At 36.1% G+C, this 18973-nt stretch overlaps 1 protein-coding gene across 2 annotated transcripts in view; it reads left to right on the top strand.

The window, feature by feature from the left end:
* The window catches only part of PKP2 (plakophilin 2), a 106844-nt gene that overhangs the window by 55841 nt on the left and 32030 nt on the right, over positions 1-18973 (top strand). For both annotated transcript variants that reach the window (XM_020906721.2, XM_020906720.2), the window contains exons 7-9: positions 12904-13021; positions 13876-14040; positions 14912-15085. In XM_020906721.2, the coding sequence (XP_020762380.2) occupies positions 12904-13021; positions 13876-14040; positions 14912-15085 (457 nt within the window). The remainder of the gene's footprint in view (positions 1-12903; positions 13022-13875; positions 14041-14911; positions 15086-18973) is intronic.

The following is an 18973-nucleotide window of genomic DNA, read 5'->3' as shown; positions in this document are numbered from 1 at the left end:
TCTATAGCTCCCATTGCCTTACCTCGTGCAGCAGAGTTCTTAGTGTGGCAGATTAGGTAAGGACTCTTTCACTTCATTTTGTACATGGCAGGTACACAGTTCAAACTTCCTTTTTAAAATTTTTTTGCTTATTTATTTTAATTAGAGCATAATTACTTTACAATGTTGTGTTAGTTTCTGCAGTATCACAAAGTGAATCACCTTCACACCCCTCTAGGCCATCACACCACCGAGCTGAGCTCCCTGTGCTATATATAGCAGCTTCCCACTAGCTATCTGTTTTACAGATAGTGTAAATATGGTAGTGTATATATGTCAGTGCTACTCCCTCAGTTCGTACTCCCTCTCCTTCCCCTACTGTGTCCACAAATCCATTCTCTATATCTGTGTCTCTATTCCTGCCCTGTAAATAGGTTCATCAGTACCATTTTTCTAGATTCCATATATATACATTAATATGTGGTATTTGTTTTTCTCTCTTGACTTACTTCACTTTGTATGACAGACTCTAGGTTCCTCCACATCCCTGCAAATGATCCAGTTTCATTCCTTTTTGTGGCTGAGTAATATTCCACTGTATATATGTACCACATCTTTTTATCCATTCATCTGTCAGTGGACATTTAGATTGCTTCCATGTCCTGGCTATTGTAAATAGTCCTGCAGTGAACACTGGGGTATGTGTTTTTTTTTTCAATTATGGTTTTCTGAGGGTATTTGCCTAGTAGTGGGATTGCAAGGTCATTTGGTATTTTTTGTTTTTTAAGGAACCTCCATACTGTTCCCTATAATGGCTGTATCAATTTACATTCCCACCAACAGTTCATGGGTTCCCTTTTCTCTACACCCTCTCCAGCATTTATTGTTTCCAGATTTTTTGATGATAGCCATTCTGACCAATGTGAGGTGATACTTCATTGTAGTTTTGATTTGCATTACTAAAATAATGAGCAGTATTGAGCATCTCCATGTGTTTGCTGGCCATCTGTATGTCTTCTTTGGAAAAATATCTGTTTAGGTCTTCTACACACTTCTTGATTTGCTTGTTTTTTTGATTTTGAGCTGCTTGAGGAGCTTTTGTACTTTGGAGATTAATGCTTTGTCACTTGCTTTGTTTGCAGATATTTTCTCCTAGTCTGAGGGTTACCTTTTCATCTTCTTTATGACTGCCTTTGCTCTTCTAGAGCTTTTGAGTTTAATTAGGTCCCACTTGTTTATTTTTCTTCCTGTAGGAGGAGGTGGATCAGAAAGGATCTTGCTCAATTTATGTCAAAGAGTATTCTGCCTGTTTTCCTTTAAGAGTTTTATAGTGTCTGGCCTTTCATTTAGGTCTTTAATCCATTTTGAGTTTATTTTTGTGTACAGTATTAGGAAGTGTTGTAACTTCATTCTTCTACATGTAGCTGTCCAGTTTTCCCAGCTCCACTTATTGAAGATGCTGTCTTTTCTCCATTGTATATTCTTCCCTCCTTTGTTAAAGATAAGGTGACCATACGTGTGTGGGTTTATCTCTGGACTTTATCCTATTCCATTGATCTGTATTTATGCTTTTTTTGCAGTATCATGCTATCTTGATTACTATAGCTTTGTAATATAGTCTGAAGTCAGGGAGTGTGATTCCTCTAGCTCCATTTTTCTGTCTCAAGATTACCTTGGCTATTCGGGGTCTCTTCTGTTTCCATACAAATTGTAAAAAAAAAAAATTTTTCTAGTTCTGTGAAAAATGCCATTGGTAATTTTATAGGGATTGCATTGAATCTGTAAATTGCTTTGGGTAGTTATAGTCATTTTCACAATATTGATTCTTCAAATCCAAGAACATGATATATCTCTCCATCTGTTTGTATCATCTTTGATTTCATTCATCAGTATCTTATAGTTTTCTCCATACACGTCTTTTGTCTCCTTAGGTAGGTTTTATTCCTAGGTATTTTATTCTTTTTGTTGCATTGGTGAACAGGATTGTTTCCTTAGTTTCTCCTTCTGATTTTTCATTGTTAGTTTATAGAAATGCAAGGGATTTCTGTGTAATAATTTTGTATCCTGTGACTCTACTAAATTCATTGATTAGCTGTAGTAGTTATCTGATGGCATCTTTAGGATTTTCTATGTGTAGTATCATGTCATCTGGGAAAGTGACCATTTTACTTCTTCTTTTCCAATCTGGATTCCTTATATTTCTTTTTCTTCCCTGATTGCCATGGTTGGGACTTCCAGACTTCCTTAAACCAAGTGACTCATGTAGCTGAGATGTTGACAATCACTTGTGGAAGTGAAAGAAGTACACCAAGAACCATGGCCTCAAGGACTGGGACAGAAATTCAGCATCCCTAGGACTCAGTCTCCTGTTGACAGGCATAGCTCAGATATATTGTAAATTCAGTTCCACACCACTGCAATAAAGTGAATATTGCAATGAAGCAAGTCATAAATTTTTTCGCTTCCCAAGTGCATACATAAGTATGTTTATATTGTACTATAGTCTGTTAAATATGCAATGGCAGTATGTCTCTAAAAAATCAGTATACATACCTTAATTTAAAAATACTTTACTACTGGGACGTCCCTGGCATTCCAGTGGTTAAGACTCATGCTCCCAATGCAGAGGGCCCAGGTTCAATCCCTGATTGGGGAACTTAAGATCCCACGTGCTGCACATGGCATAAAATAAATAAAGGCATTAAATAAATAAATAAAGATTAAAAGAAATACTTAATTACTAAAAAATGCTAGCCATCATCTAACAACACAAGAGTTGCCACAGACCTTCAATTTGTTAAAAAATAATTGCAATATGTATAAAACTCAATAAAGCAACGCATAATAAAACAAGATATGTCTGTACATCCAATCTCTGCTTACTCTTCTTTGAAGACTGCTGGGCTCATTCTCTAAAAATGCAAACAAGCCTTCTCCACATAGCAGATCCCTAAATCACAGGCCACCCAACAGAAAAAGTACACTTCTTTCTTTAAATGTCAGTCACAGGGAAGGTTTAACCCTGGCCCTGCTTCTGAAAAGTGCATATCATTTGAGCCTCTGTCCCCTGGATTGGCCAGACCTGGATCAGATACTTGCTTCATGGCAACAATGACAACAAGGTTTGTTAAAATAGCAAGAGGGAGGGGAACACTTACTGGGAAAATAAAGCAAAAATAAAAGACACCTTCCTCAGTTACAGTATATGCAACCTTTCTGGGTCTGTCTACAAGCTTCTTTACAGTCTTACTTCACATTTTTCCACAAACATACATCAAAGTACAAGCAAACTACAAAATACTTGCTTTCCTTAGATATTATAGGTAATTTCATATAGTCAAGGCTTTATTCAATTTTATTTCCTGGGAAACATTTTCCATTATCTTCCCATTAAATACTTAATCTCCTAATCATCTAACACCAAAGATAAAGTTCCTCTTTTCTATAAAACATTTCTCTGCCTCCTCTGACAAACACCATTACTTGTTTTTAAGAATTCAAATGGGAATTTTTACAGGTAAATCACCTGTGTACAGATTTTGCATCCATTACTGTTTTTATGGGAAGTGATTTACATACCTTTTTTATTAGATTGTGAACTCTTAAGAGCTGAGCCTATGCGTTGTTTTAATCTCTAATTCCTAGCACCTAGCAAGGTTTCTTGGAGAAGGAAATGGCAACCCACTCCAGTGTTCTTGCCTGGAGAGTCCCAGGGACGAAGGAGCCTGGTGGGCTGCTGTCTATGGGGTTGCACAGAGTCGGACACGACTGGAGCAACTTGGCAGCAGCAGCAGCAAGGTTTCTGACACATAGTAAGCAAGTATAAAGTATTTGAGTGAAATGGGTAAATGAATGAATGAGCAAATTAAAATCCATCATAAATTAGGTGGATAATCAAGCCTGGCGAGGTAACAAATTTGTAATGGAAAGTAATGAAACAGAAGTTAGAAACATTAGCTAAGGCAAGACTATGGGGGCATTATAAAACATGCTAATGAGTTAATTTTCTTCTTCTGTAAGCAAAATTCAGAGTGTGGGGAGAATAGAAATATAAGTTCTGTGTGAAGTAGAAAAATTATGTCAACATGAAAGGTGTGTTGGGAAGGTAGAAATCTAAAGACAAAGATGTTGGTTACAAATCTTGTCCTGTAGTCTTCTTTTATAAACAAGGAATAACAGACTTGCATGGTTTGAATGAAGCACATTTTTCAGATATATTTTATCCTAAATCCACTCCTATCATAATGATACCATTTTAAACTGTTTGCAAAGACAATCCAAAGCACTGGTTTGAACTACTTTCAGAAGCAGAATATTACACAAAGACTGGGAAATTGAGCATCGTGGTATTTGCTTACTAAAATAATCTATTCTTATTTCATCTGTATATCTAGTTTATAATAATAATAGCTAACATTTATTATATATTATGTTGTAAAAACTGTTCAAATTGCTTTATGAGAATTTACTCAGTTTCTTCTCAGAGTGACCCTTATAGTAGGCCTTCCCATTTTATGGATAAGGAAACTGGAGCTGAGAGAGGTTAAGTGATTTTCACAACATCATACAGCCAGTAGGAGACAAAGCTGGAATTCTAATCCAGGAAGCCTGTCTCCAAAACCAAGCTCTTCATCTTGTCCTGGATATGTTGATATTAATCAATGTATACAAACTGTATACCTGTTTACAAACTGCTCTGCTGTGGATTAAGCCTCTGCCCTTTACAGTCTTGTAACCCACAGTCATGTATGCCAGTGTACAGTCATGTTCTGTCTTATTATAGGTGTTATATGTGTTTCAGTAATTGTCTTTTTTAAAGAGTTCTATGCAAGTAGAACCTCTGCACTGAATTTCCTATTAACAGAGAAGACAGAAGGCATATGAAGTTGGAGGTCTTTCCAAGAGAGGAGTTGGCTTTGTAGATGTCACAATGGGTATAAAAGTCAGTATAGAGATGTAAATTAGAACCTAAGAAAAGACCTATCAGTCAAATAGACTGGATTTCCATGAGAGCAGAGCTGTCTTCTGAATAGTTGCTTACTTCTTTTTTCTTTTTAATTTTTAAATTTGTATTGGAGTATAGTTGTTTTACAGTACAATGTTATTTCCTGCTATACAGCAAAGTAAATCAACGACGTGTGTGTGTGTGTGTGTGTGTGTGTGTGTGTGTGTGTATGTATGTATACATACACCCGCTTTCTTTGTATTTCCTTCCCATTTAGGTTACCACAGGGCACTGACTAGAGCTCCCTGTGCCCTACAGTACATTCTCATTAGTTACCTGTATTATACAGAGTAGTGTAAATATATGCAGCCCAATCTCCCAGTTCATCCTATTCCCTCTCTCCCCGTTTGGTGTCCATACATTTATTCTTTACATCTGTGTATATATTTCTGCTTTGCAAATAGGTTCATCTGTACCATTTTTCCAGATTCCACATATATGTGTTAATATACAATATTTGTTTTTCTCTTTCTTAGTTCATTCTGTGATAATCTCTGGGTCCATCCATGTCTCTGCAAATTGCACCATTTCATTCCTTTTTATGGCTGAGTAATATTTCATTGTATATATGTGCCACATTTTCTTTATCCATTCTTCTGTTGGTGGACATTTAAGTTGCTTCCATGTCCTGGCTATTGTAAATAGTGCTGCAAAAAACATTGGGGTACATATATCTTTAGGAATTATGATTTTTCTGACTCCAAGTTACTCTAAAAAGATTTTTGACTGGTGTTGACTAGCTCTGATAAAAATGAATCTTAACTACATAAAAAGGTCATAAATGTTAACAAATATAATTTCTACAAGTTCATTGGAGGTATTGTCCCCCCTGCTGAGTGTGGAACCAACAATGAATTGGCATCCTGACTGTATCTTTGACATTGTGGTTGACTTAGGTTAGTGCGGCTAAATTCCTTCAATCTACTTTGGAGTAAAACTTCTGCATACCAGTGACTTTGTCTCTTGATTAACTTGATGATGAGATCAGTTCTGAGAGGGACTACCCAGGTCTTTATGTAGCAGTGATGCAGAGTGAATATGCTCTGCAGGTAAAATGTTTGCTTCATTAATGAACTTGTGACAGTGACTCCAGTTCTGCCCACCTGGAGCTGTTACCAGCTCCAATGCCATACTGTGAGGTGGCATTCAGACAGGAGAACACACACAGGTTATCCTTCAAAAATTGTCAAGTACACCATGTGCATGCCTGCTAAGTCCCTTCAGTCATGTGCAACTCTCTGCGACCCTATGGACTGTGGCAATTTTTTCTTAAACAATATGCTAGCATAATAAATAGTAAAGTTAGTAGAAGAAAAATAAACTGATACATTCCAATTTGTGGTAGAGCTGTCAGAAGCAGTTATTAGCATCTCTCCATACCTCCGCATGCAGTGGCATCATGTTGCCACCTTGAAATCGGCCATGGTAGGAATATTTACACCACAGAAATTTGCAAATGCTACAAATCAGAACTCTCCCCACTACCCTTCCCCTGCCTCCAGGGGTCAGACAGGCACTTAGTGGACAGGTGTGAGACTGGGCTGCTGTCCGACTAGAAAGTGTGGGGGGAATGCTTACCCCAAAAAGAAGTAATATTCAAAGTTCTGGAAAACACTTGAGGCCAGACACAGACTCTTCTGAGGCAGCCTCTGTTAGCAGTCTCATTCTTCAGTTGAAGAAATTAAGTGCCAGTGACTCTTCCACAATAATAGTAGCAGTTATCAGAAATTTGAGAAAAGCAGTTAATCCATGCTTCTTGGGATTTTACCACTGGTCTGTCTTTCCTCTTGCTCTTATCCAGCCCTGTCCAGTACTTGAGTGCCTGCTGTATTCAAAGCACTGTTTAAATTTCTGAAATTTCAAAGGGGAATGGGACCTATTTTTGCCCTGGAGGAACTCCAGTTTTAGTGGGGGAAAGGCACCAGAAGAGATAATCACAATCCATGTGATAAGAAGTGTAGAAGCAGTCTTGAAAAGACTGTCATGGAGGCACTGAGTTGCTTAACTGATGTTTCCTGGGAGTTGGGGGAAATGTTGCCTGGAGAGTCACATGTGGTAAAAGATGAGTAGCTGTATGAATGAATGTCTCCTCAATCATAGCTCATCATTCCATCACTGGCTCATCTCTGTCCTTTTTCAGTATTGCCTTTTAAAAATATGAATTCACAAAAGTCTGAAAAGTTGCTTTCCTGAAGTCCTGTTATTTGTTAACCATTTGTTTAATTTTATCTCCACATCTGACTCACAGACTTAGACAACCAGTGTGTGATTAGGGGGAGGGGATAGATTGGAAGTTTGGGACTGACATATACACACTGCTACACTTAAGATAGATAACCAACAGCACAAGGAATTCTGGTCAATTCTGTAATAAGCTAGAAAATTTGAAAAAGAGTAGATACATGTGTATATATAACTGAATCACTTTGCTGTAAACCTAAAACTAGTACAACATTGTTAATCAGCTATGCTCTATTATAAGATAAAAATTTAAAAAAAAAAAAACATAACCATTTCTGCATTGTAAAGGCTACCTCAGAATTTTGTTTAGAATAATAGGACAAAATGACAAAACATTGCTATAAAACATTATGAAACATATTCCTTTTTCCTAATTGTATTTTATGCTAGATGAAGAAGAAAAGCAATTGGTAATGCATTTCACCTGCAAATGACTTAAACTTAACTCTTTCCTACATGTGTCATGGTTTAGTAACTGTGTTTTAATGAATGTATAATGTAGTTATTTGTACTAAACTTTATAAGTCTTAAAAGAAAATTCCATTTTCACTTACACTGAAGATCTAGCTACGATGGGGAGTAATCAGGAAGCAAACTGTATTTCTAGAAAGAAAAGCGATAATTATTAGCCTTAATCATGATGAGCCTCTTGATTAAGGACAAGTTTTTTGGTAATATCAATACCAACTACTTTTTGGAAAAATAATATCTCCATGTATATTTTTAATATATTCAATTATATCTATCTATTCCTGCACAATAAAACATGTAATTGTATTTTTGAATTTTAATTTTTATACATACCTGGATATCAAACTTCAGAACTTTGCTGAATCTGAGTTTCCTTAACTATGCTTTTCATTCTGTTTACCTTTGCTTAGTTATCCCTTATTCTGAATACTCCTGACAAAAAGATTTATCTGGTCTGTCTCTGTGCATAATCCTATTTAGTTACTCAAATAATTAAGAATTAGATAATTAAATTACAGTCTAATTCCTCTTATTATCAAATAACTGTTTTCCTTTTTTGTAAGACATATCTTTAGTAAAGTTGATGTTCCTTGTCCTGGAAGGAACAAGACATGTAGGTTGTACAGCTTTGTTCTGTTCCCAATGTTGCTTCTGTTTGCAGAATGAGCAGCTGACTTTGGCTGAGTTTGTGGTTACCTGCAGGATCTGATGTTGACGTCCGAGTTAACAGACAAACCCTTCTTTTGGCATAGAGTTTTTGTTCCTCTGCCAGTTCAAGTGAGGCTCCCCTTTTGTTCTGTGCAACCACAAGCTGCCTCTGCTGCTTTCTCCTGGTTAATCACAGACAAGGCCCAACTGTTTGATATGTATCAGCTGAGAGCTAAACAAAAGCCCAGACCTAAATCTCAAATAACAAGAGGAAGAAGGATGCCTCCTTATCAGCCAGGGTCTTATCAAGTGCCTATTGGGTCTTAGAATGGACTCAGAACAAGTTATTAAATTGACTGGTACCACTTGGGATACAATTTATAACATCTGTTATTAGGAAGCCTAAAATTGTTGGTGAAAATGAAAATATAGCCACAGTTTTTTAAGAACCATTGTGGTGATCACTAAGTATGCTGATTAGACCTTTAAGATAGGTATATTAACATACATGTAACTTTATGTGTTACTAGAATACCACCTATTATCAGAAGAAGTAGTCCCTCGTGTTTTTTGTTTTTTTGGGTTTTTTTTTATTTTCTGCATCTTAGAATTACCTGTCGGTGAAATGTCTTGAAAAGATTCACTCCTATCCTATTATTGCCTGCCATTCTCACACCCTGGTGACTAACTACGGCCTTTGATTCCAGTTGTCCATACACGACATTTGGACATTCTGTGTTGTAACAAACTTTCTCTCAATGCTGATAGACTATATTTGACAGCTTGCCTGCACATAGCCCCACACATATAACTTTTTATGATAGGGCCATTAAAAATCCCATTAGAAGTGGGTAAATCTGATTTTAAAAAATAGTCATAGGTCAGGAATCTGAATGAAATTCAGCATACCCTAATTTCAGGAATTTTGTGAAAGCATAATATTTGCAAAGTATACAACAATGTCTAGCACATGCACTAAATTGCAGTTATTCTTATCATTTGACACTGTTCACACTTTGGTTTGCCATAGAATTTAAGTATATTGTCATTAATCTTAACAAAGACAGTTCTTTATTTTAATTCCAGCAAGGTCTGGGTGTTTATTTTCCGTTTGTTTGTTTTTTTCCCCCTCCTTTGGATTGTGACACTGAGGAATGTGTGAGATAATGGTCCTGGAGAGAGTCAGGAATCACTGATTCGCTTTCAGATAAATCACCTGAAGCCTCCTATGTGAAGTTTTGGTCAGAGACATACAGAGGTTCAGATTCTATTTTTTCCTCACCCCTCACAGGTCACATTACAAAAAAAATTCTTCTTAATATCAAACACAAGCAGCTACAGTTTGCACTGGTATCCTCCTCCTCAGGCCCAGGGGAGGTGAAGAGCTCTGAAAGAGCCCTGCCTTTATGTTTAGAGTAGTTCACATCCTTCTCTACCCATCTCCTCCTGAGGCCCCAGCCCCTGGCCCCAAAGACCTGGTATTTAAATTTTATTTTTTTATTTTTATTTTTTAGTTTTATTTTATTGGTATTTAAACTTTGATATACAGCAGGGTGCAGTTCTAATTTCCAGAAAGGTGCTCACATATTTACTCAGACTTCTGCTAAATTATACCAAGGGGAAATAAATTCATCATTTAATCAAATTCAAACCATAGACACTAAATTAAACATTTCCAGTATATTCATTGGGTTTCCCTGGTGGCTCAAAGGGTAAAACGTCTGCCTGCAATGTGGGAGACTCAGGTTTGATCCACGGGTCAGGAAGATCCCCTGGAGAAGGAAATGGCAACCCAATATATTCATTGGTAACTCTGAAAATGAACTTTTATCAAGTAACTACTGTGGTTTTTATGCTCTTTTTTACTTTTCAACAAGATAGTTGTTTTAATATATTTCATGAACATGAACATGAGGTAGTTTTCCATATTAAACCTCTATTGGGCTACATCTAGGAAACAGTGATACAGATTTCTCAGGACTCAGGAGACACAGTGTGAAAGGATTGATTCTTCCTAAGATTAGCCATGTTAATTCTCTCATTCCCACAAATTTATGTATTAACTGTTGAAAAAATACTGTAAGATGAATTTCTTAATAATTTCCTAATAATTACTGATTATTTTCAGAGTGATACAATAGCAAATTCCTTTCTAACTAGTGACCTCTACTCATGGATGTATTGCTGTAAAATAATCCACCCTTATCATTTATATTTCTGAGTATCTGAGTAAGGTAGGAACTATTTTTGATATGCGAGAACAAATATTGAGGTAGTAGTGTTCCATGCACTTTCTGTCAGCAAAGGTATCAGCTGTCAGGAACCCCTGATAAGTCCCGTTTCAAGCCAGTAGAGTCTGGATAATACCAAACTACAAGACAACAGTTAGTGTGTGTGAGCTGGAAGTACTGCCAAATTGAATTACCCTCCTCACCCAAAATAAACAGCCTGAAGTTAAACAAAGCTGAGTCATTTATCTGCACGGTATGTAAGGGGCTTCGCTAGGAAGAAAGACCTTTTGATTTGTCCTAGCCATTTTAAAACTACTGCCATTCTCCAAGCCAGATGCTGAAAAGGTCAAAGGGAAGCTTTAAAATATGATAACACTGTCTCGGAGTTGGGGGACATATGGTTCTTGCTAAACAAATGGCAGACTGAATGAATGTTAGATAAGGTTTGCTCTACTCTGGTGCTGCCCTCGGCACAGAATAAAGAACAGCTCTCCTATCCTGACTTTACCACTAACTTAATCTCACCAGTAAAAGTAACTTCAGCTCTTTGGTTCTTAGTTTCTCCATGTGCAATATAAGAAGACTATGAAAGATGCTTTTTCAAGTTTTGTCAAGCTTAAGATCCCATGACCTTAACGGGCTCAGAGAATAGACAGAGGATCTTGTTTCAAATAATCATTTCTTGAGAAAAAAATTATAGGAAAAAATGGTTTTATTTACAGTCTATGAGCCAATTCATAATTTTATTTTAGTGGACAAAGTATCAAAAATCTTTCAAGTACAGTGAAAATAAGGAAGTGAATAATTACATTAGAAACATCAAATAAGAACCAAAGTCACAGAGGGGATTTTGTTAAAATAAAAAACTCATTGTATCAATTCAGCAACCATTAAATTATTAGTACATGCTTAGTTTTAGGGTACTTGTCTTATCTCCTCAGCTATTAGGTTGGATTCTGAAACTGCATTTTCATGGGTTAAAGACAGCTGAATATTATAGATGTGATCTCCCTGGGAGCAGGTGCAGTGCTGGGTGCTCCTTCCTTGTTCCCTGCAGTTCTTTATACAATGCCAGGTACTTTTGTTCTTTGACAATATGTATTGAAAACAGTATTTGTGGACAGAAAGGCCTTTAAGAATCACTTAGTGCAGTATATTAAAGATGAAGAAAATATGACCCCCAAAGTTCTCAGAATTGTAGTTCTTTCAATGTTGAGTATCACACTGAGACATTATACACAAAAAGAATATGCTTTGTAATGTTCTGCCTACAATGAAAGGAGCTTGTCTGATAAATTTTATAGGAATAGTTCTTAGCCAATGAAGTTAGCAAAAGAGAATAAGGGTGGTTCTCAAAATTCTATAAACCTGAAGTCATTCTTTTGTCATTCGTGTTTATACAGCTGTTAACATTTTTGGAAAAAAAATTTTTAAATAGTTAATGCTGACAAGAAAAAGTAATGCAAAGGAACATAGTAATACCAGCATAAAAACATTATCTGAATCTGAAATATGACCCCTAAATATATTACTTTACTATATTTGATAACCTTCAGTGTCTATAAGGAAGCACCTTCCACTTGTAGATTTAGTTACTGTTTATAGAAAGGTGTCATGGCTTAGCCAAATTAGAAATAGACTAAGTGCAAAGATGTTTATAGGTCAGGCTTATAACTTAGGTCTTATATACTGTGAAACTGCATTTTTTGTGACATCTCTCTGTCATTTTAATTATAAAATCATCACATTTTAGAGCATTTGGTTTAATATTTGTCAGTAACAGTTTATATTGAAGCCTGGAAAACCTCCAAATGGTATAGTCTAACACTCTGTATTTACAAATGAGGAAGCTAAGGCCCAGAGAATTTAAGAAATTTGAATTTAATTAGAGTTAAGGCACAGAATAAGTTGAAACTTGGACATGTAGTGTATTGCTACAGCTAATATGCCATTTATTCTACTTTTAACTGTAAGATGTTTTCCTCATATATTTATACCCTTTCAAAGGTAGGGTGAAGATTAAATATATAATGCTCTGACCTTGGTGCTTGGAATAAAGTAGACAGAAGGCTTATATTGCACTATGATGTGTTATGAATATATTTATAAGCTGTGTCCAAATTTGATGACTGTAGGCAATTGGTGATTTATTGAGTCTAGGACAAGTCTGTCATACTTTGACAAATTTTCCAGTTTTCCAAACCCTTGGGAAAAACTTTGAAACAAAAGTAAAGCTTTGAAACAAAAACCTATTAGATACACAGCCTAAGTGTATCTTAGCCTAAGCCTAAATCTTATGACTGATTGTTTGTTTGTTTTTCCTGATAGAAACATGAGTTCAGCTGGCCCTGAAGGGAGAAAAGTAATGAGGAGGTGTGATGGACTGATTGACTCACTGGTCCATTATGTCAGAGGCACCATTGCGGATTACCAGCCAGATGACAAGGTGATTTAAGAGTTAGATATCTCTCATATTAAACTACTTATTTTGTCTTACTAAGACTTCAGAGTATTCTTGAAGTAGCCGCTAGGGTTTGGTTTTATTCATTAACTCATTTGTTGAGCTTAAAATTTCCCATACATGCTCATAAATTTTAAAATCTATGTAGTCCGGTTTTTCTTTCTACTTTCCAGACCCAAATTTCAAACTGTATAACACCTCTAGATATTTGAAAGGAGCTTAGATGCTACATTTTCAGCAATGAAATTCATCTCTTCCTTCATCCCCAAACTTGCTCCTCTGTATAATCCTTCTTAATAGTTATTACCATCTACCAAATGAAAATAGAAATCTAAGTAATCTAGGACTTCCTCTCTTCCATCACATCCCACATCCACTGGACAACAAATCATGTGCATTCTACTTCTGAAATACTCTTTAGTTTAACCACTCCTCTTTAATGCTGCTACTGTACCCTAATTTGTGCATCTTTTCATACTGACTATTGTAGTCAACTCCTGATTGGTCCCTATAAGCAATATCTCCTCCTGTTTTCCAACTCCACATGGCTGGTAAACAATGTACCTAAAATATAAAATCATTCTGAACACTCTGTAAAACCAATGTTTTAAAAAATTTAGCTTCTACTTCTTAGCATTATGCTCTTGACCATTTATGATTTAACCCTAGCCTTTCTAGCCATACTTAGTCACTCCCCCAGGCACCGCCTAGTCCAGGCACACCCTGTTGCATCCAGTTAACCTTGTAAGATCTAAAGCCTCAAAAGTTCTGTGATATGATACCTGCAAAGTTACCTGTATATACATATATATAATCAATATTCATGTCCTATTTCTCAGGCCACAGAGAACTGTGTGTGCATTCTTCATAACCTCTCCTACCAGCTGGAGGCAGAGCTCCCAGAGAAATACTCTCAGAGTATTTATATTCAAAACCGGAATATCCAGGCTGACAACAACAAAAGTATTGGGTGTTTTGGCAGTCGAAGCAGAAAAGTAAAAGAGGTATACTGGGAAGTCTTTGAAAGAATAAGTGTGCGTGTGTATTTCTAAGTACTTAGTATATGTCCAGCTCTATTTTAAGTTCCTTTAATCTTTGTATCAATCCTATGAGGTGTGTATTATTAATATTTTCCTTTACTGATGAGGAAACAGAGATACAGAAAAGTTAATTGATTTTCCCGAAATAACTCAGCGAATTAGTGGTGGAGATAGAATTCCATCCCAGGCAATCTGGCCCCAGATTTACGTTGTTAGCCATCAAACCATACTATTCTGTGCCCCACAGTTTAGGAAGTAAACTTAATACCATGTGGCCAGTGGTATAGCATTGTCTTAACATTAAAAGAAGCCCAGACATTCAGCTTTAAATGTTCTAGAAAACAAACAAGACATCCTAAAAGCAAACTGCATAGGAAGGATACCTTCCAGACTGGCATTTTATGAAAATTGAAGGAATGTGATCTCTCCTACTCTTCAGAGTACCACAGTATTGACAAACTTGGAGAATACCTGGTAAATTTAGAATCCTCATGCTATCCTGGACAACTTCACAAGACTCTGTGAAAAGAGGCCTGTTTTTCTTATCTTCAGAGCAGTTGTGACTAATTTAGCTTTTAGCTTATCAGCAGCCTGAAAAATATTCTAGAACAGTCTTTGCTTAATTCTCTGTATTCTCTCTCATGGTGAGGGAGAAATAATCATCATGGGCTAAAAGTTAAGTGATTGTAAATCATACATGTGTGCCTTTTTAATGTTTAAGGTCTTCTTATTAGTCTCTCTAGATAAGACAATACTTCTGGTCTCTTGGTTTGGGTATGGAATTGTAGAAATCACTTGAAGTCTTTAATTTTGGATTCCATTGTGTGTGTGTTAGCAATACCAGGACATGCCAATGCCAGAGGAAAAGAGCAACCCCAAGGGCGTGGAGTGGCTGTGGCACTCCATCGTGATACGAATGTATTTGTCCTTGATCGCCAAGAGTGTCCGAAACTATACTCAAGAAGCATCTTTGGGAGCTCTCCAGAATCTCACAGCAGGAAGTGGACCAGTGAGTATCGTGCTACTTTTAAAAATAATGACATTATAGAGACACCTACATTAAGTTCAGAAATGATAGTGAAGTAAAACCATCAGTTTTCTTGCTTTAGTCAAGAAAGTTCTCAGGAATTGCCAGAGAGTTTGGCTTTCCAGGACTTTCAGCCTCAGCTTCTGCAGAGCCAAGTCAAACTGTAAGTGAAAGACTCAGTATTTATCAGTGTTAGTCAGAGCTCTTTCAGCTAGAAGTCTCAAAATCCTACCTAAACTGGCTTAGGTAAAAGAAAGGAATTTCTTGACTCATATCACTGAAAGTCCAGGATGGGTTTTCCTTCTATCATGGTGGGATGTAGGTGCCCCAGGATTATAATTGTGATTCTCTATCTCTGGCCTTTGTTTTCTTTCCTCTGTTGGTTTATTTCTCCAAGGCTTTCTTCATATTACAGCAAAGATAGCCACCGGTGATTTCAGGCTTACCTATCATCCAGCCCAGTGTCTCCACAAGAAAAGAAACTGCTGCTATTTCCCAGTAGCTCTAAGAACTTAGCCATTTGCAAATCAGGTTTTTTGGCTAGGAGTCTGTGATGTTCTAACTGGTCAATTCTGAGTTGTGTGCTCACATGTGAATTTCAGGGGCATGTGGTTGAGTGAGCAAGGTTTACTGCCACTTGTACCATGTAGAGTGACTCTCTGATGGAAAGTCAGTGTTGTTAACAAAAGAATGACTGCAAGAAGGCAGAGACAACATATGTCCACTGCAGTTGGAAAGTACGTCTGTGCTTTTGTGTCCCAGAAAGTCAACTACAAAATGAAAAGTACATCTCTTTTCAAATGTACTTACTTTATACCAGCAAAATCAAAATATTAAAAAGAGTAAAAACTTACAAGGTCCTGTGATAAGCCATAATGGAAAAGAATATGAAAAGGAATGTGTATATATATGTATGTACACCTGAATCACTTTGCTATATAGCAGAAAGTAACACAGCACTGTAAATCAACTGTACTCCAATAAAATTTTATTTATTTTTTTATTCTTTGCCCACCCCACATGGCATGTGGGATCTTAATTCCCGAACCAGAGATCAAACCTGCATCCTCTGCATTGGAAGTGCAGAGTCTTAATCAATGAACCACCAGGGAAGTCTTAAAAAATTATTTTAAAAAAGAGTAAAAACTTGTTCCTTCTTCCATGTATTTTGCAACATAGTAAGGAATTCTATAAATATTTAATTATTTGAACTAAGCTTGTGTTCTTTGCCTTGATCATAAAATGATTAATCTCTCTTCCAATAGTTCATTATAAGGCCAGCCTAATTATCCATCTTCAGAGAGGAAGGCACTCTTGTAGATAACAAAAATATTATTTGTTCTTTACTTGAGAAGCCATGTTCATTCTTTTATTGTGTTTATACAAAAGTTTGTTCAGCTTTGAATAAAATTGTGAAATACTGAAGCCAGTATTTCTCTAATTTTAGCACTGTGGTTAAGAATACAACCAAACTTTAATCACTTTGAAATTCTTTAAAACATACTTGTGCACAAGGAGAAGAAAATGGGGAGTGGCCAGGGAGCCCTGACAGACAGAGAGACATAGTTTATCATCTTATCTTCCCACTTCCCCATGCTTGGTTTCCCAAAACCACTTCTTTCATTTTCCCAAACTACAGAGGCTCTTATTAACTGACAACCAGTCAACTTAATAGAAAAGATCAGAAATTAAATTGCTTTGTATTTATGATTTAAGCTCACTGTGCTCTGAGGGTGGTTCAATATGAGCTAACCCTTTAATTTGGATTTTAGCCTCTTCCATTCCAAAATCTATGTTGGAATCAAAACCATTCAGAAGTGTTTCCATATTCCTATCAAAACAAGAATATTTGCCATCTAATATACAGGAATATGCCACTTCAATTCTGAATATGTAGTTTGTTACCTAGATTCTAATTCCTCTATTCATTTATTAAACAGTATTTGAGCACTAAAAGGTACTAGACTAGTGCTAAGCATATAGTGATGAATAAGACAAAATCTCTGTGTTTGGTAATAATCTAGCTGGGATAAAATAAATAAATAAATAAACAGAAATCTAAGATTCCAGGAGAATTCTGACTCCAAAAGGAATCCAGGAAATGGAGATATCTTCACAACTGTTCTAATTATTTGAAGGCATTTAAAATCATACCTAACCTTAGACCAGTCCAGTCCCCTGAAAGGAGACCTGTACTAAACTGGTATTAATATGTACCCAAAGCTGTTGGAGTTGAACTTAAATAGAGATTTATAGGAGAAAATTATTAGCAGCATGGGACTGCTGCTATGATAATGATAGAGGACTCTTTATTCTTGATAAAGACTCTTTATTCTTGATATTTATTCAATGATAAGAGGGCTCTTTATTCTTTTAAGTTGTGAGATGCTTTTTATTAAAGTTTTGACTTATATGTATTTCTTTTCTAATTATTGCATTCCCTGATTTCTGTGTTAGATATATGATAAAAAGAATACTTGGCTTTGTAATTTATGAAAGGAATCACTGAATAGAAAAACATGAAAAACTGGCCATTAAACATAGTTCTGGAAAATACTCCATCCATCTACCTGTGTTCATAACAGAAACATCACTGAAAATTGATGGCCATGTTTCTTAGATGGCAAAGAACCTGAACTGGACTGAATAGCTTCTAAAAGATAGAGTATGGAATTTTTATATAAAATATGACAGTAATTTCTTGTCAGTAAGAAACTTTATTAGCTCAAGTATAATGGCCATTATCTTTAAATGACACAAAAAACACAAAAAATATAAGGAAAGGGGATGGGATGATAAAATTTGCCCATTTAGAAAATTCTCTAAATATAATGTGAAGTATAAAGTATAATATAAATAACTTCTGGGGGTGTAGTGTACAGCACGGTGACTATAGTTAACAGTAACTGTATCAGTTCTCATCACAGAAGGAAAAAAATTGTGACTATGTGTCATGATGGGTGTTATCTAAACCTGTTGTGGTAATTATTTCACAAATGTATATCAATACATGTATCAACTCATTATGTTGTATACAGGTAAAACTAAAAAGTACATTGCACAAGTTAAAATCCATTGAAATAAGCAGTTTTCAAGTTTCTAAAACACTGAAGGCACTTAATTTGATACCCACTGAAAAAAAAAACAAAACATGTTTCTTATATCACACCTTACTTACCCACAGATTAGTTCCAACAGCAGTGCGATTTAAATGTGGAAGATAGAACAATAGAGATTCTAAATGTTAACATAGAATATCTTCATGACCAGAAATAGGGAAAGATTTCTTAACAGTAGACATAAAAAGCACATAAAAGTTTCATGAATTGATTACATAAAAATAGCTTATGCTAGCAAACAAGCACAAACTGTAATCAAGATTGTCAGGAGAAATATCAATAACTTCAGATATGCAGATGACACCACCCTTATGGCAGAAAGTGAAGAAGAACTAAAGAGCCTCTTGATGAACATGAAAGAGGAGAGTGAAAAAGTTGGCTTAAAACTCAGCATTCAGAAAGCCAAGATCATGGCATCTGGTCCCATCACTTCATGGCAAATAGATGGGAAAACAGTGGAAACAGTGACAGACTTCATTTTGGGGGGCTCCAAAATCACTGCAGATGGTGACTGCAGCCATGATATTAAAAGACGCTTGCTCTTTGGAAGAAAAGCTATGACCAACCTAGACAGCATATTAAAAAGCAGAAACATCACTTTACTGACAAAAGTCCGTACATTAAAAGCTATGGTTTTTCCAGTAGTCATGTATGGATGTGGGAGTTGGATTATAAAGAAAGCTGAGCACTGAAGAATTGATGGTTTTGAACTGTGGTGTTGGAGAAGACTCTTGAGAGTCCCTTGGACAGC

The sequence above is a fragment of the Odocoileus virginianus genome, chromosome 23 (assembly GCF_023699985.2).
Source record: "Odocoileus virginianus isolate 20LAN1187 ecotype Illinois chromosome 23, Ovbor_1.2, whole genome shotgun sequence".
Taxonomy (NCBI): Eukaryota; Metazoa; Chordata; class Mammalia; order Artiodactyla; family Cervidae; genus Odocoileus; species Odocoileus virginianus.
Note: the sequence above shows the minus strand (reverse complement) of the source record. Positions and strands in the feature narration are given on the sequence as shown.